The sequence below is a fragment of the Anguilla anguilla genome, chromosome 8 (genome assembly GCF_013347855.1).
Source record: "Anguilla anguilla isolate fAngAng1 chromosome 8, fAngAng1.pri, whole genome shotgun sequence".
NCBI classification, from domain to species: domain Eukaryota; kingdom Metazoa; phylum Chordata; class Actinopteri; order Anguilliformes; family Anguillidae; genus Anguilla; species Anguilla anguilla.
In genome coordinates, this window is record NC_049208.1 from 44,826,957 (window position 1) to 44,848,578 (window position 21,622).

The 21,622-nt window shown below is 39.4% G+C and overlaps 1 protein-coding gene across 9 annotated transcripts in view; it reads left to right on the plus strand.

The window, feature by feature from the left end:
• csmd3b (CUB and Sushi multiple domains 3b) overlaps positions 1–21,622 on the plus strand; it is a 938,142-nt gene that overhangs the window by 883,537 nt on the left and 32,983 nt on the right. For all 9 annotated transcript variants that reach the window (XM_035430384.1, XM_035430386.1, XM_035430391.1 and 6 more), the window contains one exon: positions 8,214–8,325. In XM_035430384.1, coding sequence (XP_035286275.1) covers positions 8,214–8,325 — 112 coding nt within the window. The remainder of the gene's footprint in view (positions 1–8,213; positions 8,326–21,622) is intronic.

Genomic DNA, 21,622 nt, shown 5'->3' on the forward strand with positions numbered 1-21,622 from the left:
TGAGGCTCAGCAACCATAAGTCCTAGAGCAACCAAATTTGGCAGGTGGGTTCCTATGGCCCCCCACTACTCAAGCACTAAAAATCCCCCATGTCGGCCAGATGGTGGCGCTATAACAAAGGGTCATACTTTAAAATGTCATAACTCCCACACCGTAAGTCTGATCAACACAAAACTTCATCGACCAATGCATCTGAATGTGCTCTACAACTTTGCTTTTGGGACCACCTATGTCCGCCATATGGTTTGCCCGCCATTTGGCCGTTTCTATTAGGTGGGGTGCGGAAGAGCTGTGGCTCCAAATCTAAACGGTTACGACATCGAGTAAACTTCTTTACGGCAAGCAACAACCATGGCGACGCAAGTAATCCCACACCGTAGGTCTAGTTTTTAGCAGTGAGGAGACGGTCTGACAGTGCCACCTAGCGTGCATGCTAGGATAGGCTACCCAAAGTTTCTTAGTAAAAGCTTTCTGAGAGGATGAATAATTACTTTTCTTTGGCATGGATCCATTTGAAGACAGTATCGGGTGAGTTCGTTAAGTCTTTAAATCTGTCATTATGGTGAGAAAAAGCTAAACCATTTTATTGGTAGTTTTTGAGTTTCTGTGCAAACGCGCGAAAACACGCTGGTATAATAAAACAATGACGGTAATACATATATAGTCCGCTTCGTTCCGTTGCTACCATAACATAACAGACTATCTTGTGTCTACAGCTGCAGTTTCTCGCTGCAATTTCTAACATTGAATTTAGTCTTTAAATCCGTCATTATGCTGAGAGAAATCGTATTCTCAATTTAATTTCTAAATTGACTGTAAGCTTAGTGTTGTAACTAGGTAGTTGTTCCGTAGGTGACTTAGTCTTAACTCGTCTTAACTATTGCTTGAATGTTCTCATAGACTGCGTTGTTGCTGTTCTTGTTTGTGTTAGCGTTAATCAGTTTAAACTACAGGGTCCAAGTTGAACTATGCGGTTGTTCCCTGCACTTGGAACGGTATTTCTCTCTATGGTTTTCGGCACGCTTATTCCTGGTTATGGTTATACACTTTGTTGTACGTCGCTCTGGATAAGAGCGTCTGCCAAATGCCTGTAATGTAGGCTAATGTAATATTCCGTAGCAACAAGATAAACCCGGCGTTAGCCCTGAAATATGCCAATACAGCAGTGAAAACGCTGCTCACTGAATAACGAAGTAAACGAGACAAAGTTTTTTTTTTTAATTATGCCATGTCATTCTACATTCAATATCTGGGACTAAAAAAAAAAATTAAAAAAAACGGTTTCGTATTTGAATTTTCCGACGTTCGGTAGTTCTGCGTCAAATGTAAAAGCCAGGGAAATGTGTCTCCCGCATTACTGATTTAGAGGATGAAAAGTGTAGTTTGTCAGAATCTTCGCTAGATGGCAGTAGCAACTAAGGTTGCCAAGTGAGGTGACCTGCGCTTGTGCATTCACTTCCCTAATACAGCGCAAGCTTTGACTCCGTTCATTTCAGTAGCAATAGGTGTTCCAATTTGGAAATATTTTATTATAGATAGATGCTTTATTGTTATTAAAATATGCTGTTTCTTAAATCTATTTAAAGGTGAAAGACCTGTTTTAAAGATTATTTACTTTACAACTGTTTAATTTTTGAAATATATTTAACATGTTTTTCTATTGTTCAGTGTTGTAACACTATAGGCCTATGCATATTAATATGTTGAAGAGACTTCAACTTACAGGTTGTTAATGAACCAGGGTGTTAATAAACCATGAATTAGAAAATGAGGTCAACCCTTGTGGACATTACGTTTCTGATCTATTAAGGTAATTTCAGTATCGTTAGGTACCGAGTATCGAATTAGCACCGTTTAAGTTTCAAGTATCATTTCAGTATTGAGTATTGTAATACTAAACCTGCTATCAGTATCGAAGTCAAAATTTCGGTATCGTGACAACACTAGTGTGACGCCTTTTTTAGTTGCGGCGCAGAAACACTGCTGCTGTGCATGCACACCGGACCATCTAAGTGTTACGACATGCCATCTAAGTGTTACGACATAGTAAAGGCCTTGATGGGAAGCGGCCAGGACACATCCATGGTGACGTAACTCAGTCATCCGACAGCGTCTCTTAGCTCAAAATTGGCCATAAGTCATCAATATTTCATACGATCATCATGATATTCAGTAGATATGTTGGGTGAAGGCGTATGATCATGAGGACAAAGCCATTTTAAAATCGCTCCATAGGGGGCGCGATGCTGCCAATGCTTGGACCCCTTCCAACGCCGCTTGCGGCTTTAATTCTGGGTATGTATTTGATAGCAGACTGCATACTGTAGGCCACGCTTAAAAAATTTTACTTTTGCCAAATCCTGTAGCCAAGCAAGTGAGTCCTGAAGGTCCTTCAATGAAGTCACGACATGTATTTGGCAAGTATGTGATATAACAGAATTAAAATCTTTTCGAATTTGTCCATAATTCTGTTCTTAGTAGATAATTTGGGTTAGCTTTGTTCGTTTCGCTGGTGTGTTTTAGTCGGGACTTAGATTGCAGCACACATGGAACAGAGGGAGTGTGTCTTGGGGGGGGGGAGAACCGGCACACTGAGACAGACAGTTTGATTAACCAATAGGGAAGCCGCCGCTGCGGCAGGCGACTCCTCCCTTTTGCCCCGGAAAGTACATGTGTTCGTCCACACTAGTATAAATATAGAACACATCAAAAATGTAACGTGGTCAATAACTTTTTGTACACTGCTGCTACAGTCACCATTTGAGGATTGTCTACGCACAATACAGTCCTATATCAAATGATTTGTGGAAAAGAAACAGCCACCTGGGCACATGCATTCATGTATAAGCGCTCACCAGATTGGTCTGTATGGTAGGATATTTGCTTTAGCTATTTGGTTTTGTGTTTGTTTTTAATGCATAAATAGGCTATGGACAAATTAATTAAGCTTCATTTATTTCATATAAAATAACCTAATCTTGGTCAAAATGTAATGGTTTGTTGTCAACAAAATAAATGCATCTCTTTGCCGTGCAGTAAAACAATGAGTATAACTTCATTCACAGGTCACTACGTTGTCTTAAAACAGTAGGCTACATGGATGTTTTGATGTACAGTAATTTACAGTAATGGTAATAAAAATCCAGCATATATTATGAAAGTTATGAACGTAATTGAAACGGGTAATTACTGCCATGCCAGAGCTGTTTTAAACAAATTGCACAGTGCTAGGCTAAATATTTTCTTAGAAAATGAGCAAAATCCAAAAACTGTCTGCTCTGCGACAATTAGCTATACAGTAAAATTGTTTTAATTTGGGAATTTATTCAAGATAAATTCCCAAATTATTGAAATGAACTATTAGTTTTTAGCATTTTGATGATTGGAAAACTAATTTTCTTTGAGGCATCTTTGAGAGAGACCCGCAAAGATGTGTGCAAAAATGAGATGACAGCAGTACGCAAGCAAGAGCAATGTGAAACCTGACACCAGGATATTTTAAATAAAAATGAGCCTACTTGTTAGTTTTGTTTTCAACTGTTTTTTGTTTTTTTTTGACTGGCAGAGGCATTAGCTGAGGTTGGGTGGTCCAGGGGATGTGGCGGCACCGGGGACCCCCAGGGGTCCAATAAGGGGGCCCCTAAATTCTGAGCTTGCACTGCCTCATAGATTTTAATAGTGACGACATTAGTAGCCTATGTACCTAACAGATTCTGCATAGTCATTGTCAGTAGCGGTACTATAGCCAGCACAATGCCAGTGTGATTTCCAAAATGAACTACAATAAATGTTGGGCTATTTATAAGCTTTGTAGGGATGGCTGCACAAGCTCCAAGAGCATGTGTTTTAAGAGAACAACAGAGACTTAACTGGCAAACTGCTGACTGAAAACATTAAGTTTGTGCTTGCTTTGCAAATTAGTTTATTGCTAGCTTTTAAAGTTTACTGGTTGTACAAGCCTGCTTCATGCAGTGCATATCAGCCAAATCACATCATAAACATGCATTAGAGGGCTCGACATTAATGGTAACCCTGAGCTACAAATCCGTTGCAAATGAGCAGTTTTTGCTTCGTATCTTTGCCGACTGGTTGCCTGCCGGGTCAGACCAATGTTTACCAGTTCCAATTAATTTTTATTACCCTATAGAGTTCAATGGAGAAACCCCAAACTGGCAGGTCAGTTAGAGGACAGTGCAGATAAGAATGCATTTTCATGCTCATCATTAAAATGGTGGGCATGTGACGCTTTACAATTGTGCACCTGTTGTTCCCAAACTTAAATGTAAGCATAGCATCTAGAAATACAGCTAAAAACGCAAAAGGCACAATTACTTCAGAAATTAATCAGCTTGTCTGTTTTGAGAATGAACACGGTAGGTAGGGTGATTAAAAAAACAAAAACAACTTCACCCTTCTCTCACGAAAGTATGGAGGACTAAATGTGCCAAAATTAAATAAATAAATGTGGAATTAAATAAATAAATACTTCATTTTATTTCGAAATAATTAAATAATTCCCACCTCATGGTTATTTAATTATTTCATGTTGTATTTCCGAATGGCTTTTTTCATTTCATAGTGACGCTTTTCCGAATGACGTATTTCCGAATGGTGTTTTTATTTCCGAACTCCCTTTTTCATTATATAATGACACTTTTCAAAATGGCAAGACCTTCTGTCAATTAACACGAGCAGAGCATGATCACTCACGGTCATTGGTTGCTCACGCATTCAGGCAAAATCAGCAGCACTGCAAATATCACTGCATGTTAAAATTATACATAAGTAAGCCCTAGTGCAACAGCTATTGTTATGTACTAGCCACTTCACGCACGTCCATTCCCCAACATAGGGTGCAAATCAATAAACAATGCATCTATGCATTTATTGAATGAGTGCAAATCCTTCATTGGAATGAAAGCAAGTCGCAAAAACACAAAACGCACAGGTTAAAGGATAACGTTATGTCATTTTAACCAATTCTAACGCTCCTGTAATTAAGAACATTGCTTACTTGCTAGGTAGCTAGCGGGGCTACTGCGGCTAGCCGTCCCACTTGCAGTTCCTGCCTTGCCAGTGTTACACCGAAATCTGTGACCCGTCGAAATCTGTGACCGCAGAGGCCACTGTTGCACATTTTCTGCATGCGTGTTGTCGAGAACGGGCATAAAGAGCGTTTACGTAGACGGCGTAAGCTACTCCTAAACGTTGGATTGCTTTCGCTCCCTGTCCAATGCATGTAATCGCTGGTTGTTATTGCTTCCTATTAGTGATGGGCAAAACAGTTCTTTTTAGTGTACTGAATCAGTAGAATCAGTTCACTAAAACAATTTGTTTAAAAGATTCGTTCGGGGGGCAGTGGGGTGCAGCACTTGTGACTGTGACTTGTGACTAAGGGCTGCTTGAAAGAGAAAGTGAAAATTTCATTGAAAATAAACAGCACACTTGACAGTGATGTTCGATTATTATCCATATTTCCATACCCACTTTCCTCACCAGAGACTTCTCATTCGCTACAGCAAGAGGGACCAACTATTGTTGTGTCGTTCACGAACGATTCGGGCAAAAGTACTGTCGTTCGCGAACGATTGGGGGCGGGCATAGTACGTTCAGTGAACGAATCACTGAACTGCGAACGATAGTCAGTCAGTGAACTACCAGTTCACATTCGCGAACTAATCGTTCACGAACGACACAACACTACTTCCTATAGAGAAAGAGGCAACGTTGGTGGATCATACTAACCACCCCAGGCATGGTATCAGTCAGTAGAAAGTAAATAAAACAAATTAAGTTAAAAAAAAAAAATGTTTTAGAAACAACTGTTTTTTATTTTTGTTATTACTACATTTTATGAAATTAACTATAAACTGTTTCTAAAAATGTGTATTTGTGCCTGTATGCACAGTGTGACCTTTAGTGATTAAAGCTGCGTTTCCACCAAAAGTACCCGGAACTTTTAGTCCCAGGAACTACTTTTCTGCTTGATTTGAAGTTATGAAAATAAATTGGTTTGCGGCTGCAGATTTTTAAACATGGCGGTTGAAATAAAACACTGCAAGTAGTCGACCAATCAGAAATTTTCAGCGCTTGCGCCCCACCCCAAAGGTTCCGGTACTTTTGGAAAGTACTACCCCCCGAGCAGGGACGTTTTTTGGGGTAAAATAAAGACCCCGGAACTTAATTTAGACCCTAGTTCCTGCGGTCGAAACGCACTGGGTTCCTAGTTCCGTGGTAAAGTTCCTGCGGTGGAAACGCGGCTTTAGTTATATCCAAGGTCACAGATTTTGGTGTAACACCGGGTTGGTGAAGTGTCTTCATGGCTGTCTCCCAGAACACAAACAGAAGCTAGCTTTAACTAGAGACTAGAAAATGAAAGGTCCTTTATTTAGATCCAACACTCAAAGGTTTGCTTGATTGTTTTTTTTCATCACTATTATCATTAGCACGTTAACTAGATAACGCTAGCTAGGAGCATCGTTGATAAAGAACCTACTGTTTGGTAGCTTCCAGGGCTACTGCCGCTAGCCACCCCAATCATAGTTCCTTTATTGCTGTCTCTTCAAATGCTGCCAGAAGCTAGAAAGCTAGTTTTAACTAGCTACTTAGCACATGTCAGTGCAGTTATTTTGATCAAGTGTTTACTTAACTACTCTTTATTTAGTATTGAGCTGGCATTAGTTAGCTAGTTAAGAACAACTGAGATGATGAACTAATTGCTTACTACCTAACTGGCAAGCCAGCGGAGCAAATGCCACTGTAGCCACCCCACTCTCAGCAGGACTATCTCCACACTAACCGAAGCTGGAAAGCTAGTTTCGTGTCATGTACAGAGACGATCTGCATCATATAGTGAGTCGATGCATTACCTTGCTCCTCCTATCCGAATATTACTTACTACCAGCATATAGATTCCACATGTAGAATGACATGATATAATTTTAGAAAAATTCCTCGTTTATTTGATTGTTCAGTGAGCACAGTGAGTTTTTCACAGCTGTACTGTCATACGTTTGCCTATTGTTGGCTTTATCTTGTTGCTATGATGGAGTAAAAATTTTAGTGGTAAAAGAATGCTTTTGTCCAGTCACTATTGTCCAGTGTGTCGTGTGTGGGGCTTGTAGTTACAGATGAGACTACGGGAAGGGGGTGCTTGATAAATTGATGACCAGCGTGACAATGGTGGGGCTTAGAATCTTTGCCTTCGGCGTAGTTGTCCTGAATCATCTACTAATAAAGCTAGAACACAGAGTTTGTGTTTTCAATTTATAATTTGGTTACAGGAGCACAGAATGTCTGAATTGAGTAATCTAGGCACGCTGGTGTGCCGACCACTAGGGGCATTGCGCACTTGTCTCCCCCATTCTTTTTGTCTCACCCTTTTTTCGTTGTTGATGTATTGTCCAAAACAAAATTCAAACAAAATATGCCATGCATTTTGGGTTTGGTTTCATTTTAGGCATGGGATGCTTTTTGGGGCCGATAGGTCCATGGCCATGCTCAATATGGGGTTTTTTGGCTGATTTTTTTGCACATTTTTTGATGAAACATATCTCCCCGTCAGTACTTTGCTGAAGTGTATGATTTGGTGTTGGTTTGACATTTAGCTGTGCATGCAACAATAATAATTCCAGTGCAGGCAACCATATCCACTTTCAAGTTTCTCTGCCCTCTGTTAATAAACTGTATGTTCAAAACTGCTAAAATTAGCTGCTAACTGTAGTTATTTATGTCAGTCAGTATAGCAACACATGGAACTGGATTTAAGTTGCAATTATCTATCTAACAAAAACACCTCTAAAAGGGTTTGCTTATTAAAGAGGTGAAAGATTCCTCAATTAATTTGAGCTGATGGATTATATTTAACAAACCAGATTTGATCAAAGCTGTGGTAACATACACAGGTAGTTATGTTTAAGAACTTTCAAATATGCACTTAAAAAATTAAAAAATTGACTTCTGTTTTGAAATTATGAAGCATAAATAAGTACATTTTTGATATTTCCTGAACATTGCCTTTAATATTGGAGGGCACTGCAAATACAGTACTTTTTAAAACACTTTTTTGTTTAAAAACGCTTCCCAAAATGCCAAATTTTTCTAGATCAGCTGAATTATGACTACTTCAGGATTTCATATGTTCATGACATGTAGGCATGTGTGCATGAAAGTGAATGTTTATGACATGTATGTATGTTGGATCTTCTCCACAGGTGGGCAGTGTGGTAGAGTTCCAGTGCCAGCCTGGACACTTGCTTCTGGGGTCCACAACACGACTTTGCCAGGCTGACCTCACCTGGAGCGGGACCCAGCCTGAGTGCATCCGTGAGTTCCACCGTCACTACGCTCACCAAAAAGCATAATTACTGACAGGAGGAATGAAACACTCATGTGTGTTCTTCACTGAAACATTCACTGAGAGCTATTCTACCCCCTAAGCATGTAACAGAAGTGTAATTAAGGCTACATATCTGTATAAAATGCAACTTCAATTTTGCAGTACTCATTTAAGACATTGTTTTCTAATACAAAATAATGCAGCGAGTAATTCATTGTTCTTGAGTCTTGGGTTGTTAATTAATCTCATGATAAACATGTTTTCAACGTACAACAATGCCTAGTTACTCACACATACAAAGCACTGTCTATAACTCATTCATTAAAACTGGCAAAATCTATGCCTGCCATTAAAAGTATTGATATCAAAATGATACTACAAACAATATGGGCTATTTTCTTCATCTTCATCTTGAGTGATGTATGGTATGAAGTGGTAGTTCTACTAATAAAATTTATTTCTGAAATGCGTTTCAGAAGTATTAGAACTGCAGCGCTGCATGCTCTGTGCTTTGTGTGTGTTTTCAACAGCTAATACTGTTGGTGACAGAACAGCTGAAATTTAGCAAAATGTAGTCATGGTTTTCAAACACAAATCCAGTTTGATTGTCGGTGAATTCAACATATTTGAGAGACGCAGGTCTCCATTGCAGAAATAAGAGAGTTTCCCCATGGAAAGGAAGTGATAAAAATGTTGATCATAGAAAAGAAGCTTTTCTTCAAGACAGGAATATTTTTAAAAAGGTTGAGAAATTTGGGTAAGACAATCATTTTCATGAAATTAATATGGCCATCCAGTCATAAGGGTAGAGAGGACTATACTCCTTGCAACGGTTCATTAAGGGAAAAAAAAACTTTTGGTTGGTTTGGTTTTTGGTTAAAAAAATAATTAATAGTAATAATTGAGAGAGATTTAGTTATTGCAATTCCCAGATATTTAAAGCCAGAGCTTGACCATCACTTTTCTGGAGGTTGAGCTTATACCCAGGCTATTTTCCAAAGTGCTTCAAAATAGAAAGGACAGCTAGTGAATAGGTGACAGGGTTGGAGATGTATAGCAGTAAATCGTCTGCATATGGAGGGACCGTTTGACTTATTCCCCCCTAACAATTCCCTCAAATTGTTTCTCACCTCATAGGCATATAGCTAGTGGTTCGATAGCAATTGTCAACAACAATGGGGACATTGGGAAGCCCTGTCTCATCCTGCATTGAAAGAGGAAATATTCTGATGTACTGTTGTTCATCACTACTGATGGTAATGGAAATGAGTAAAGTCAATTCATGAAATAAAATTCTTGTCAAAACCTGACTATCTAAATGCAAGATTGCTTCAGCAAGCCTACCTGTTCTTTGTTTTTTGGCATATGCCAAATAGGAAATAATTTTCCCTCTTAAATAGTCTTTGGGGGTCTCCCAAAGTGCAACCTGAGATATATCAGGAGTATTATTTCATAAGAGAGAATTGAATGCCCACTTTTTAGGGCTTGTAGGGCCAGTAGGGAAGAAAATATGCAGGGAGGTGGGAGCATGGTCAGATATTGCAATACTATTGTATTCACAACACTGTACCTATGATAGTAGTCAGTCATCTAGAAGAAAGTCGATCTGTGAATACGAATGATGTATTCCAAATGCCTGTAATGTAATGTAATGTACACAGGATAAAAAGGATAGGCTCTGGAATCTGGAAAATTAAACCTCCAAGAATTGGTTTAACCCAGTTGCTTCATCGATTTAGCTGAATTGGATAGGGGGGTAGGTTTTGAAGAGGACCTGTCCAATTTAGTAGCAAGCACCCCTCCTATTATAACATAGTGATTAAATAAATAGAAATGCAGGGTGTGTACATTGGCAAGGATCACAGGATTATTTTGAAGTTGACCTGTAGCAATTACATATCGGCCGTCTGGATCCGTGATGACATTCGTTGCCTCAAAAGCAATATTCGTATGAATAAGAATTGTTGTACCTCCAGCTCTGGCATTGAACCTTGAATGAAAAATTTGACCAGTCCAAACCCGTTTCACAAGGGGGACAGGTATCGACCACCTCAAACACTACGTATTCATTCTTTTTTATTTTCGAGGAGTGAATGCTGTTGCCTATTGAAATGTAAGTCCCATTAAAATACACACAATAAACTGTCCAAATGAAAAAAATGAAATTTCATACATTTATTTTGTGTTATATTAATAAGGCCTCATTTACAGTAGCTATTAACTTTTAGACTTGCTACTGGGAAATCCTTGATCATGACGAGCTGATGAGCTCGTCAATACATTTCTCACAGAAATTGTGGTTGGTTAAGTCTCTTAACTTCACTGCAGTGATGATCAATCTCTACACAAAGCAAGTGCATGTTGTTTCCTGTTATTGATCACAATTCTTTGAGACTGTATTGTATAGCCCAGCAATACAACCCAATGGCAATAACTCATAAAATAGATTTTTAACATTATTTGCTCAATTGAACATTCAAAGTGAAACTGTTTGTTTATGATCGGCAGCTCCGAACATTTCTGTCACACCCTCAATAAACGGCAAGTCCCAGTAGAAGATAGGATTAAATTTATAAAAGTTACGTAGTTTCTGAATCCTCAATGATGTCACTTGGCCGCTGCCAGTGAGGCCAGGCAAGCAATCTGAGCTTCCATTGCTGTGTCAAATGTCAGAAGTATTCATCATTGTTATTTGCTACCTAAATGTTGTTGCACGCTTGTCACCGTTAACATGAATATAGTCTGACATGTCAATCTTCAGCATCAATTTAAATCATTAACCAATAAGCTGGGACTTCAGGTGGGATTTCCAGTGAAAATATTTACCTGGATATCAGTCAGAATTCTGAGAGTTTGAATGTAAAACCCACTGTCATACATAAGTGTGTAAATCAACCAGTAGCCTACGAGCCATGGCATTAAGTCACGATTCCAGAACGCCATAAATATAAACAGTGGAGTGTTCATTGAAATTGAGGTCCTACTCTTATCATTTATATAATGTTGGTAAATTGCAAGCTTAATTGGTCACAAAAACAGCCAATATCTCAATTAAAACTGATGGGAAAAAAATGATATTTTAATCACAGTTCCAAAAATACATTTTTATATCGTCCTGCGTGGATTACGTGTAACTGTCCTGGTATCCCTTCACGGTTTCCTGTCTAACTTTCCTGATGGCTATTGCTTCCTACGACTTGGGTTGCAATTATGCATATATATGCATCTCTAGAAACACTCTTCCTCATATTAACACTTTTTACACAAAGGCCGCCTCTACAATATGATCTCACGATAAGTTCCAGTAATGCTGAAATGAAATTAATGCAACAATTGAATTTTGTGTTTGTCTTTTTTAAGATAACGTTCAAACCATTTAATTAAGGTGGGTGAGAAGAAAGTGGGATGATTGTTGTGATATATATTTTTTGTTATATGTGTAGTCAATTTCAGGAGTTTCCACAAGGCACAAGTAAAGATGTGTTGCAAAATAAATTGGTGAGTAGACCTGACCTATTTTTCTGGAAGCTTAAATACCATAGAGTTGAATGCAAGCTTGCTTTATAGGTTAGAGAGACTCCACTTGCAGCAGCTAATAGGAAAAAAGACTGCGTTAGCCAGTCTGCTATGTTATTTTGTACGTATTGTATTCATTAGACCACAATAATTGTGAAAGTGGATTTTTTTTAGTAGGACAACATTTTCAATTTCAGCTATTGGACAAGTAAACAATCTGAGACAAGGGACCCAAGATGTTAATGTCAAGCCCTGCTTTAAAGAGCAACATATGCAGATTAAAATTTTTTTTTGCGTATTTACAATTCTGGGCTCGTGGAGACGATGGTTTGAAAATGTATTTTTTTATATAAATAAAATACAGGCCATATGAGCCAAAATTTTATATTAATATTAGCCAGTGATGTTACAAAGTCTATTCCAGGCCTGGAGGGCGCAGTAAGTCACTTGTTAGTCAATCGGTTTAGCCAGTCACTGTCTTAAATTTTTCATTTCACAGCTAGCTAGAATGGTGAACCACTGTGTTAGTGCAGGAAATGGAAACTCTAGCCTGTCAGGGCATGGAGTTCACCCTGTGAACAGCAAGCCAGTGTAGTGACTTAAGAATCGTGGTGAATCGGGGTGATGTGGTCTGACTTTTTGGTCCCTGTAAGAACTCTAGCAGCTGCATTTTGAATAAGCTGAAGCTTTTTGATGGTCTTTTTGGGGAGCCCTGTCAAAAGACCATTGCAGTAGTCAACCCTGCTAGAAATGAAAGCGTGAATGAGTTTTTCCAGGTCAGCTTTTGACATGAAGTCCCTGAGTTTGGCTGTATTTGTAAGATAAATATGATAAAAGCTGATCTTGTTACTGCTTTTATGTGGCTATTTAGACTAAGGCAATATGTAATAATTTATTACAAAATGCAGGGAAATTTATTACATATTGCGTTCAAGCTGTGTACTAAAAATGCGGCGCATGTTAAAAAATGCAGGTGTTATCACATAATGAAGTGAAAATTTATTACATTTTGTCGAGTTATGTGTTGTTACACACCCCCCATGGCATGTCTGTTTGTACAGATGTGGTCCACACCAGACAATTATTTTCTGGTCTGAGTTTAACTGACTCAAAAATAATTACCGTTAATTTGTATTGAACTCGCATGTCAGTTACCCTCTAGTCTGTGATATTATTTAGTAATTGTGTGGGCATGCTTGTTAGCTATCATCAGGACCGTTTGCAATAGAAAAACTAGAATAAGACAGTTAAGGCTGTTTTATACTTCTGCGTAGTGTGCAGTTTCTGTAATTTATTTAAATAAACATGCTTTATTTTGTATTATTGTATTCGTGCTCCAGTACAATTAACTAACTGAGATGTTGCTAGCTATACATAAGATTTCAGACGCAGCCTCTGCTTGATTACTGTTCATTTTAGGTACTGCCTGATATGTATTATGCTGATATGTATGCTTAAGGTAGCACAGGATTATTCAAACTAGGATACTGGGGGGCCTAGGGAGGTCAGAGAATGAAAAGGGTAAGGGGATGCAGACTGCCTGGATGGAAGCAGTCAAGTTTTCCTATAATAGTGTGAACACCAATGAAATCTTGTAAAATCTTGAAAAATTGTATTAAGGGTGACGGCAAGGTGTGAGGGAATGGGAGATGATGCGTAGAAGTAATAATCTGAAATGTCTTTGTTTAATTGCTAGAAGTATAAAAATTACATTTATGGAACTTGAGGCTGTTATGAATAGTGGAGGCTATGATGTAGTTGGCATTACCGAGAAATGGCTTGGAGAGGAGGATGGGGGATGAATATAAAAGAGGGGTACAAACTAGTGGTGTGTCTTTCTTGAATGATTCGTTCTTTTTGAACAAATTTTTTTGACTCACTTCCATGTAAAGACATGTTCATTTGGATCAGCTCTCGGTAAGATCGCCTATTTAACTGTTTTCACCTTTAGGCTTTGAGTCTGTACTAGCAGTTATCCAACGACAGCATTGATGTGCTTGAGCGAGGCGTGCTCGCCGAGCCCCTCTCTTTTGTGTGATCAAAAGCAACAGTCCCTAAACTGAAAGCAGCGGCAACTTTGAAGAACAAACATGTGAAGGGACTGGATTCACAATGAGCTAGCTACTCTGTTGTTGGATTCATACCAGTCTTCCTCATCCAAACATCTTTGTATTGCAATGACAAACACATGCCTGTGTAAAATTGAAAGCAATTGGCTTACAACTTAACCCACCTCTTTGACTGCATATATTGTGCTCCTTCAATAAAAAATAGCCTATAGATTATAATCAATTCTTTTTTGGTTGCAAACAATTTAGCAACTTGCGTCGCCTAACTTGTGCACCTTTTATTCTTAAATGTGTTAGGACCCAGCTTCTTCCCATGGAGTCAAACTCAGGATGATATAGGAACTCACCAAGACAACAAACAAGGTTTATTGTAATCACACTGGCCAGCGGGAAGGTCACTGAAACACAATACAAGTTTGTGGTACAGCAACCCACCCCACACTGATCTTCTAGCCAGGTTTAAATACCCTTTGACTGGGTATGCATGTCCATCCTGTGTGCAAAGGCCTATCTCTTTGTTCCCTAATGACATCTGTTCTGTACATAAACAACGTATGCCCTTAGTGTTGCCTGATACCATATGGCACCACTACTTCCAGAGAAAAACTTATCAGACCCCATCTAAATGGTGCGCAAACATCTGTGAAAATCCTAACAAAGGTTTATGCAATGTACAAATTCACCTACAGAGGACAGTAGGTAACTTATTTCTGAGCCGTTTTTCACTGGAAGAGTTTGAGAATGACCTTTGACAGAGTCACTAAAGACTAAAGTATAAATAAATAAATAAATTATCTAAATGTAAGCAACTAATATTTGCACAGTAGGCATTGCATTTGAAGAGAACAGTGTAGAAAGACAGGAAGAATTTGGAGGAGAGAGGGAGAGACGTGCGACAAAGGTCAGCGGTCGGATTCGAACCACCAACGCTGTGGCTCGCATTGAGCATGTGGATAGCGCTCTGCCAGGTGCAGTGTCTTTTACTGCTACCACAAAAAGTGAATGTGTAAGGAGGCGATGATGAGAGCAAAAGTATAATTAGACATGTTATACATAATTAGAAAGCTTATTCTGTCACACATTGGATAGATTAATTGTCATTCAAGCCAGATTGTACTACAAAGGGCAACAACACCATAAACAACATTTGTGGTATTACGCACAGCTACTTTAGAAGGTACCCAGGCACCACAAATGAGTGCATATTTCATAATCTGATTGTCCAAGACAATATATGACTGCTCAAAATATCTACAAAACCAATGGTAAGGTTGTATATTTATTCCATATTTAGTCCCAGATATTGACAGTAGAATGACATATAATTTTAGAAGAATTTGTCTTGTTTATTTTGTTATTCAATTAGCAGCGCTTTTACTGCTGTATAGGCATATTTTAGGGCTATTGTTGGGTTTATCTTGTTGCTATGATGGAATACAAATTTTAAGTGGTGAAAGAATATTTTGTATGAATGCCCAGATACACTGGACAATTGTGTCTATCATGGGGGGTGTAGTTGCAGATGAGACTGCTGGGAGGGAGTGCTTGCTAAATGGACGATGGACGTGACAATGGTGGTACTTAGAAACTCTGTATTCGGCATAGTTGTCCTGAATCATCTACTAATAAAGCTAGCACACAGAGTTTGTATTTCAACTCATAGTTTGGTTGCAGGAACACTGAAAGTCAGAGTTGAACAACCTCAGGACACTGGCGTCATGTCCATTAAGGGGGATTGCACAAAGGGGTTAAAGTGAGCCCTAGATGCCAATTTTGTTATACGTTTGTGTGTGGAATGTCCATTGTGATTACATTGTGGGTATTCCGTTCAGTGTAAAATGACAGTCCAGTTTGATATTGTAATTAAAACCAAAAGAAACATGGAGACAGTCAAGCATAAGCCTACCATGCACTACCCAGGCTACTTCAATAGAGAAGTCAGTTGCATGATATAGTGAGCAGTGCCACAGTGGTGTGTGGCACTTACCCAAGAAAAGTGACTGGTCAATAACATTAATAAGGTTCGCAAAGACTAATAAGGAAGTTGATGAATAAAGATAGCGACCACGGCACTCTTGTTGTGAAAAAGTAAAAAGCCTTTATTGTATGACTAATGCATAGCAAAGGTTAAAAAAAACGCACAGCACACTGGCCTTCATCGGGGTGACTAACCAGTAGTGAGTAAAAAGACAAAATTTATATAAGAAATGACATCATAGGCTCATTACCATAATAGATTGAGCAGGTGACTAGAAATGGAGGAAAATACCCACATATTGACACAATATAAACTACAATATATGAAACACCATACAGTAAGTAAAGTAGCAGAACATACCACATGAAAAAAAAAAAGTTCATAAACACATGAGCTCACGTCCCCCACAAGAAAGTCAAAACAAATTATAAGAAAGGAGAATAATCTATTTCATCATTGAGACCTGGAAACACCATGGCTTTAAGTTGGAAAATCCAAAAGGTTTCCTGTTGTGATCCCCACCCCTCTGAGAACTAGGGATCACTTAAAGGGCCATAGCTTTAAGGGATTTGGAGCTGCCATGACCAGAATATCTGTAATGTTTAGCCATTGGGTATTTGTCATTAGACGTCCTAATGGCATAAACATGCTCAGTCACCCTGTTCCTCAGTCTACATTTAGTTTGACCTACATAGAAACAACCACATTCACACTCCAACCTATATACTACATAAGTTGTATTGCAGTTGACAAATTAATGTATAAAATACGTTCTGGGTCCACCAGTGACTTTGGATTTTACTATGTGATGACAATGATTACAGTTCCCACATGGGTGGTTGACTGTGGGTTTGGAGAGCCAACTAGGCTTGGTTAAGGGAGCCAGGTCACTGCATACCAACTTGTCCTTTAGGGTTGGTGCCCGCCTATAAGAAAAGGCTGGGGGCTCTGTGAACACTTCACACTAAGTAGGATCACTTTCAATAATGCTCCAGTTGCATTTTATGATGTCCTTGACACGAGCTTGGCTGTGTTGGGTCACAAAATACACTTGTTTGGATTTTTGAGGCCTGTGTGACTGAGAAGACTATCTCTCTCTCCAGAGGTTTTGCTTTGGTGAGGGTCTGATTTAACAGACTTGGCTTGTATCCCCGTTGCTGAAACTTAGCGTACATCTCACAAATCACAGATGCCATGCGCCCTTTGAAATTGTCCAAAAGATATTTTCTTAATCAAACTAGGGGGATGAAAACTGTCTGCCCTGAGGATTGTATTACAATCTGTACTTTTTCGGTGAATAGCAGTGTGAAGTGAGGCATTCTCAGTTTTTAAAATTTTCAAATCCAGGAAATTGATTTCCGTTTTATTGTAGCCAATGCTCAATCTGAGATTCTCATTGAGCGAGTTGACGTAATTGTGAAATTGTAACAGTTCTTTTCCAGATCCAGAAAACAACATTAAAATGTCATAAATATACTTCCCATACCATTTTATTTTCTCATAAAAAGGGTTAGCGAAACAGAGTATAAAATTGTCTTCCCACAGTCCGAGATATAAATTGGTATAGTTAGGAGCAAAGCATGCACCAATGGCAGTACCTTTTTTGTTGCCGGTTAGAGTTTGTCCTATAAAGGGAAAACGTTGTTTACTGTCCACTCCGTCAATTGTACAAGAAAATCAGCAGGGGGCATAGTTTATTCTGGCCTACGCTGAAGATAGTGCTGTAAAGCCTCTAGCCTTCATGGTGTACAATGTTGGTGTAAAGCGATTCCACATCCATAGTGACCATATAACTAGAAAACCAACATCTGTAAGTTCAGATACCTTATTAAGTGTGTCTTAATCAATCTGTAATTTATGTTCTGTAAAACTGTCACTGTAAATGTTTATATTTTAACCAGGGCTCCTCTGAAAAAGAGACGTTGGTCTCAGTGGGACTTCCCTGCAATAAAGGTTTCAATCAAAAAAAAAATCTATTCAGCTTAGTAGACTTTTGCTATAATAGTTACAGCAAGAGCTGGACACAGGAAAGTTACCGAGGCATTCGTATAATCACGTATGATCACAGAGAACACTGGCAACGCTGAATGCTAAATGCTACATCCAGGGCTTGATTCGCATGATCACATTAATTGCCAGAGCTACACAGACATTGCTATTCTACAAAAAGGGTCAAATATAAACTGATTGCACAGAACAGAACTGTATATTATAGAAGTTGGAGCAAGAGACGGACTCACGTAAATAGAACAGTGGAACGGCCTGCACTATAGAAAAGAAGGGGAAAACTACTTGCACTTTAAGGAAGAGAGGAAATGGACAATGTTAAAAAAAAAAAAAATTATGTAAGTAAAGTCCAATATAAGAAAAAAGATAGATAAATCCATTACTTGTATAGAATATCTGGGAAGTGACTTATTGGTACATACATTTGTTTTTATCTTGTTTATGAAAATTGTCAAAAGAAAATGATTTTGTTTGTGAAGCACCGTATTTGTTGTTGTATAAATGTAATGGATGAATCATTTCCATTCTACTGATTCCCATTCTAAATAACAATGAGCTAATTAGGTTTGGCAAGTGAATAGTGAAAAGAATGAAAAAGAGACTGAAGCTAGATTTACTTTTTGTTGTGGCCAAGCTCACACCACCATTCGTTCTTGTGGCATATTGTTTTTTTTTTTGTTTGTTTTCAAATAGAAACCACAGAACCGGTTCCTTAAGTTGTGAGAATAACCTATACTTGGGGTAAAGAAAAAAATAGAATTTATTTTTTATTCAAGTTTCTTCATTTTACCTTTTTCATTTTAAATAAATAGAATACCGTTGAGACCCCAGAATTGTGCTGTACCGGTCTATATATATTCAAGGGGAGACCCTTACATATGAATAACTTCATGAAAAAGTCATTCACTTTACATTAGATTACATTTATTTGGCAGACGCTTTTATCCAAAGCGATGTACAAAAGTGCATTTCATGGTCATGGACAACTACAAAACACAGGTTCAATAAGATACAATACTTATTTTGTACAGTTATTTCTAGCCAAGAACACAGTTTAGTTCACACAGTGAACACTATTCTGACATAAACTCTGCCAAGCCAACTAGGCAGAAGGACACGCTACAATATTAGGACAAATACAAATGACCAAAAAGTACTGGAATGGGGGTACATGTGACGAGTGTCATGAAAGGGGGGGATTTAAAGTGAAATTATATACAGATTAGTGGTAGTTAGTCCAGGTATAGTCTGAAGAGATGAGTCTTCAGACCACAGCGGAAGATGGGTAGTGAAGGAGAGGTTCAAAGAGGGACAGGGAGTTTGTTCCACCACTGGGGAGCTAGGGTGGAGAAGCTCTGTGATCCTTTTACTTGGGTGGGAGGGGGTACAAGGCACCGTGCTGCTACAGAGCAGAGTGGTCGAGCAGGCGTATAGAATCGAATCATATCCTGCAAGTATAAGGGTCATCCTGTTGGCTGCAGTGTAGGTGAGGGTCAGGACTTTGAACTGGATCCTGGCAGCGACCGGTAGCCAGTGGAGTGACCGCAGCAGAGGAGTGGCGTGGGAGAATTTGGGAAGGTTGTAGATGAGTCGGGTAGCGGCATTTTGAATCATCTGTAGTGGCTGTATGGAACAAGCTGGCAGGCTTGCAAGGAGAGTGTGGTGGAAATTACCTTAATTTCCCCCAGTCTGTGAGAAGAGTCCAACGCACTTACACACAATATTCAATTCAGATACCTTTGTTTGGCCGTACAGGAGAATCCACACAGTGCCACAACACGTCTGTATGAAAGCTTTCAGAACAGGTGAAAAGCCATTCATTTTATACAAGTAGGTGAAAGGCGGGTTCTGGAATTTCCCCAAAACCTGTCTGTCTCAAACTGTTTTGCAGCTTGTCTCTGATTGGTTAAAAACATTGGATTTCTGAGATACAGACTTGTTTAGACGTTCTGACTTCTTCAAGGCTATCATGTCACAGTGACTAAAAACAATGGAGAAATACAGAGACAGTTTTCTGGGGAAAATAGGAACACGCACGGGAGGGGCTATGCATTTCCAATAATTCTCAGTTATACAGAAAAGAAAAAGCGAGTAAACTGTAAACAGTAATTTCTCACTTTTCCCTTACAAGAGTTGCAGTAATCAAGGCGGGAGGTCACCCTAGCCTGGACAAGCAGCTGGGTAGAGTGCGTAGTCAGGTATGGTCAAATCCTTCTGATGTTGTACAGAAGGAATCTGCAGGACCGTGATGTTGCCTTGATGTGCTCCTTGAGGTCCAGCTGGTTGTCCAGGACCACCCCCAGGCTCTATGCAGAGTGAGAGGTAGTCACTGTGGTGCCATGATTGAGAGCTCACGTAGTAGGTCTTGTATGGGAAGAACAGCAGCTCAGTTTTGTTGAGGTTGAGCTTCAGCTGGTGGCTGGCCATCCAGGCAGAAATGTCAGCCAGGCAGGAAGATATCTTATCAACCTGTGAGGCAGAGGTGGGGAAAGAAAAGAAGAGTTGTGTGTCGTCTGCATAGCAATGATAGGAGAAGCCGTGTGAATTAATAACTAAACCAAGAGATTTGGTGTATATGGAGAACAGCAGAGGACCCAGTGCAGATCCCTGCAGTACTCCTGTAACAAGGGGATGATAAGCAGAGGTAAATCCCAACCAGGCGTCCTGATAGGACCTATCTGCAAGATGGGAAGCAAACCAAGACAGGGCGGTCCCAGCAATGCCCATCTCAGCTAAGGTGGAGAGGAGTATTTTGTGGTTGACCGTGTCGAATGCTGCAGGCAGGTCAAGGAGGATCAGAACAGAGGAGAGTCGTGAGGCTCTTGCAGTGGCAAGTGCCTTTGTCACAGCCAGGAGGGCAGTCTCGGTTGAGTGCCCGGATCGGAAGCCAGACTGGTAAGGGTCTAGCAGGTCGTTCTGATGGAGAAAAGAGGTTAGTTGTTTAAGCACTGCTCGCTCAAGGGTTTTGGACAGAAAAGGTAGAAGTGACACGGGTCGATAATTCATTACATCAAAGGGGTCTGAGGTGGGTTTTTTGAGGAGTGGGGTAACGCGAGCATCTTAAAATCAGAGGGAACATGACCAGAAGCAAGGAAGGAATTAACATTGGAGGACAGATAGGGAAGGATCTCACTGGAAATGGATTGGAGGACTGTAGATGGGATGGGGTCAAGTGGACCGGTGGTTGCGCAATGAGAACTGATGAGTTGCAGTACTTTGGAGTCCTCCAGCATCTCAGAGGAGGTCAGTGTGGCTGTGGGTTTGTCCTGGGTGGTTGGGGGGCTCACTGGATGAGCTAATATACTTTACAAGTAACTAATATTACTTATTCAACACATGATTCCGTGTTTACATCCCAGTTTGAACTAAAGTCCAGAATAGCTATCTTCTGAAAGAGGAAGCTCACAAAATTGCTGCAATGTTCTCACATGTTAAGGGGTGCACGCTGTGTAAAAGATCATTATAACACTGCCTAATTATTTATTTTATGACAACATCAGCTAAAGTCAGTGACTCACAGTGGTTGGTAATCCTATCAATATGCCAGCTAACGTCAATGTTAGCTAGCTAGTTGTCAACAAATGAACTATGATATCTGATAGTAGAGAGGACAATCAAAAAATTTATTTCTGGAAATTAACATAAGTATTGTGATTAAAATGCCAGTTTAGCCTTAAATTAACGTATTGTGAACAGCGATTTTACATATATGGA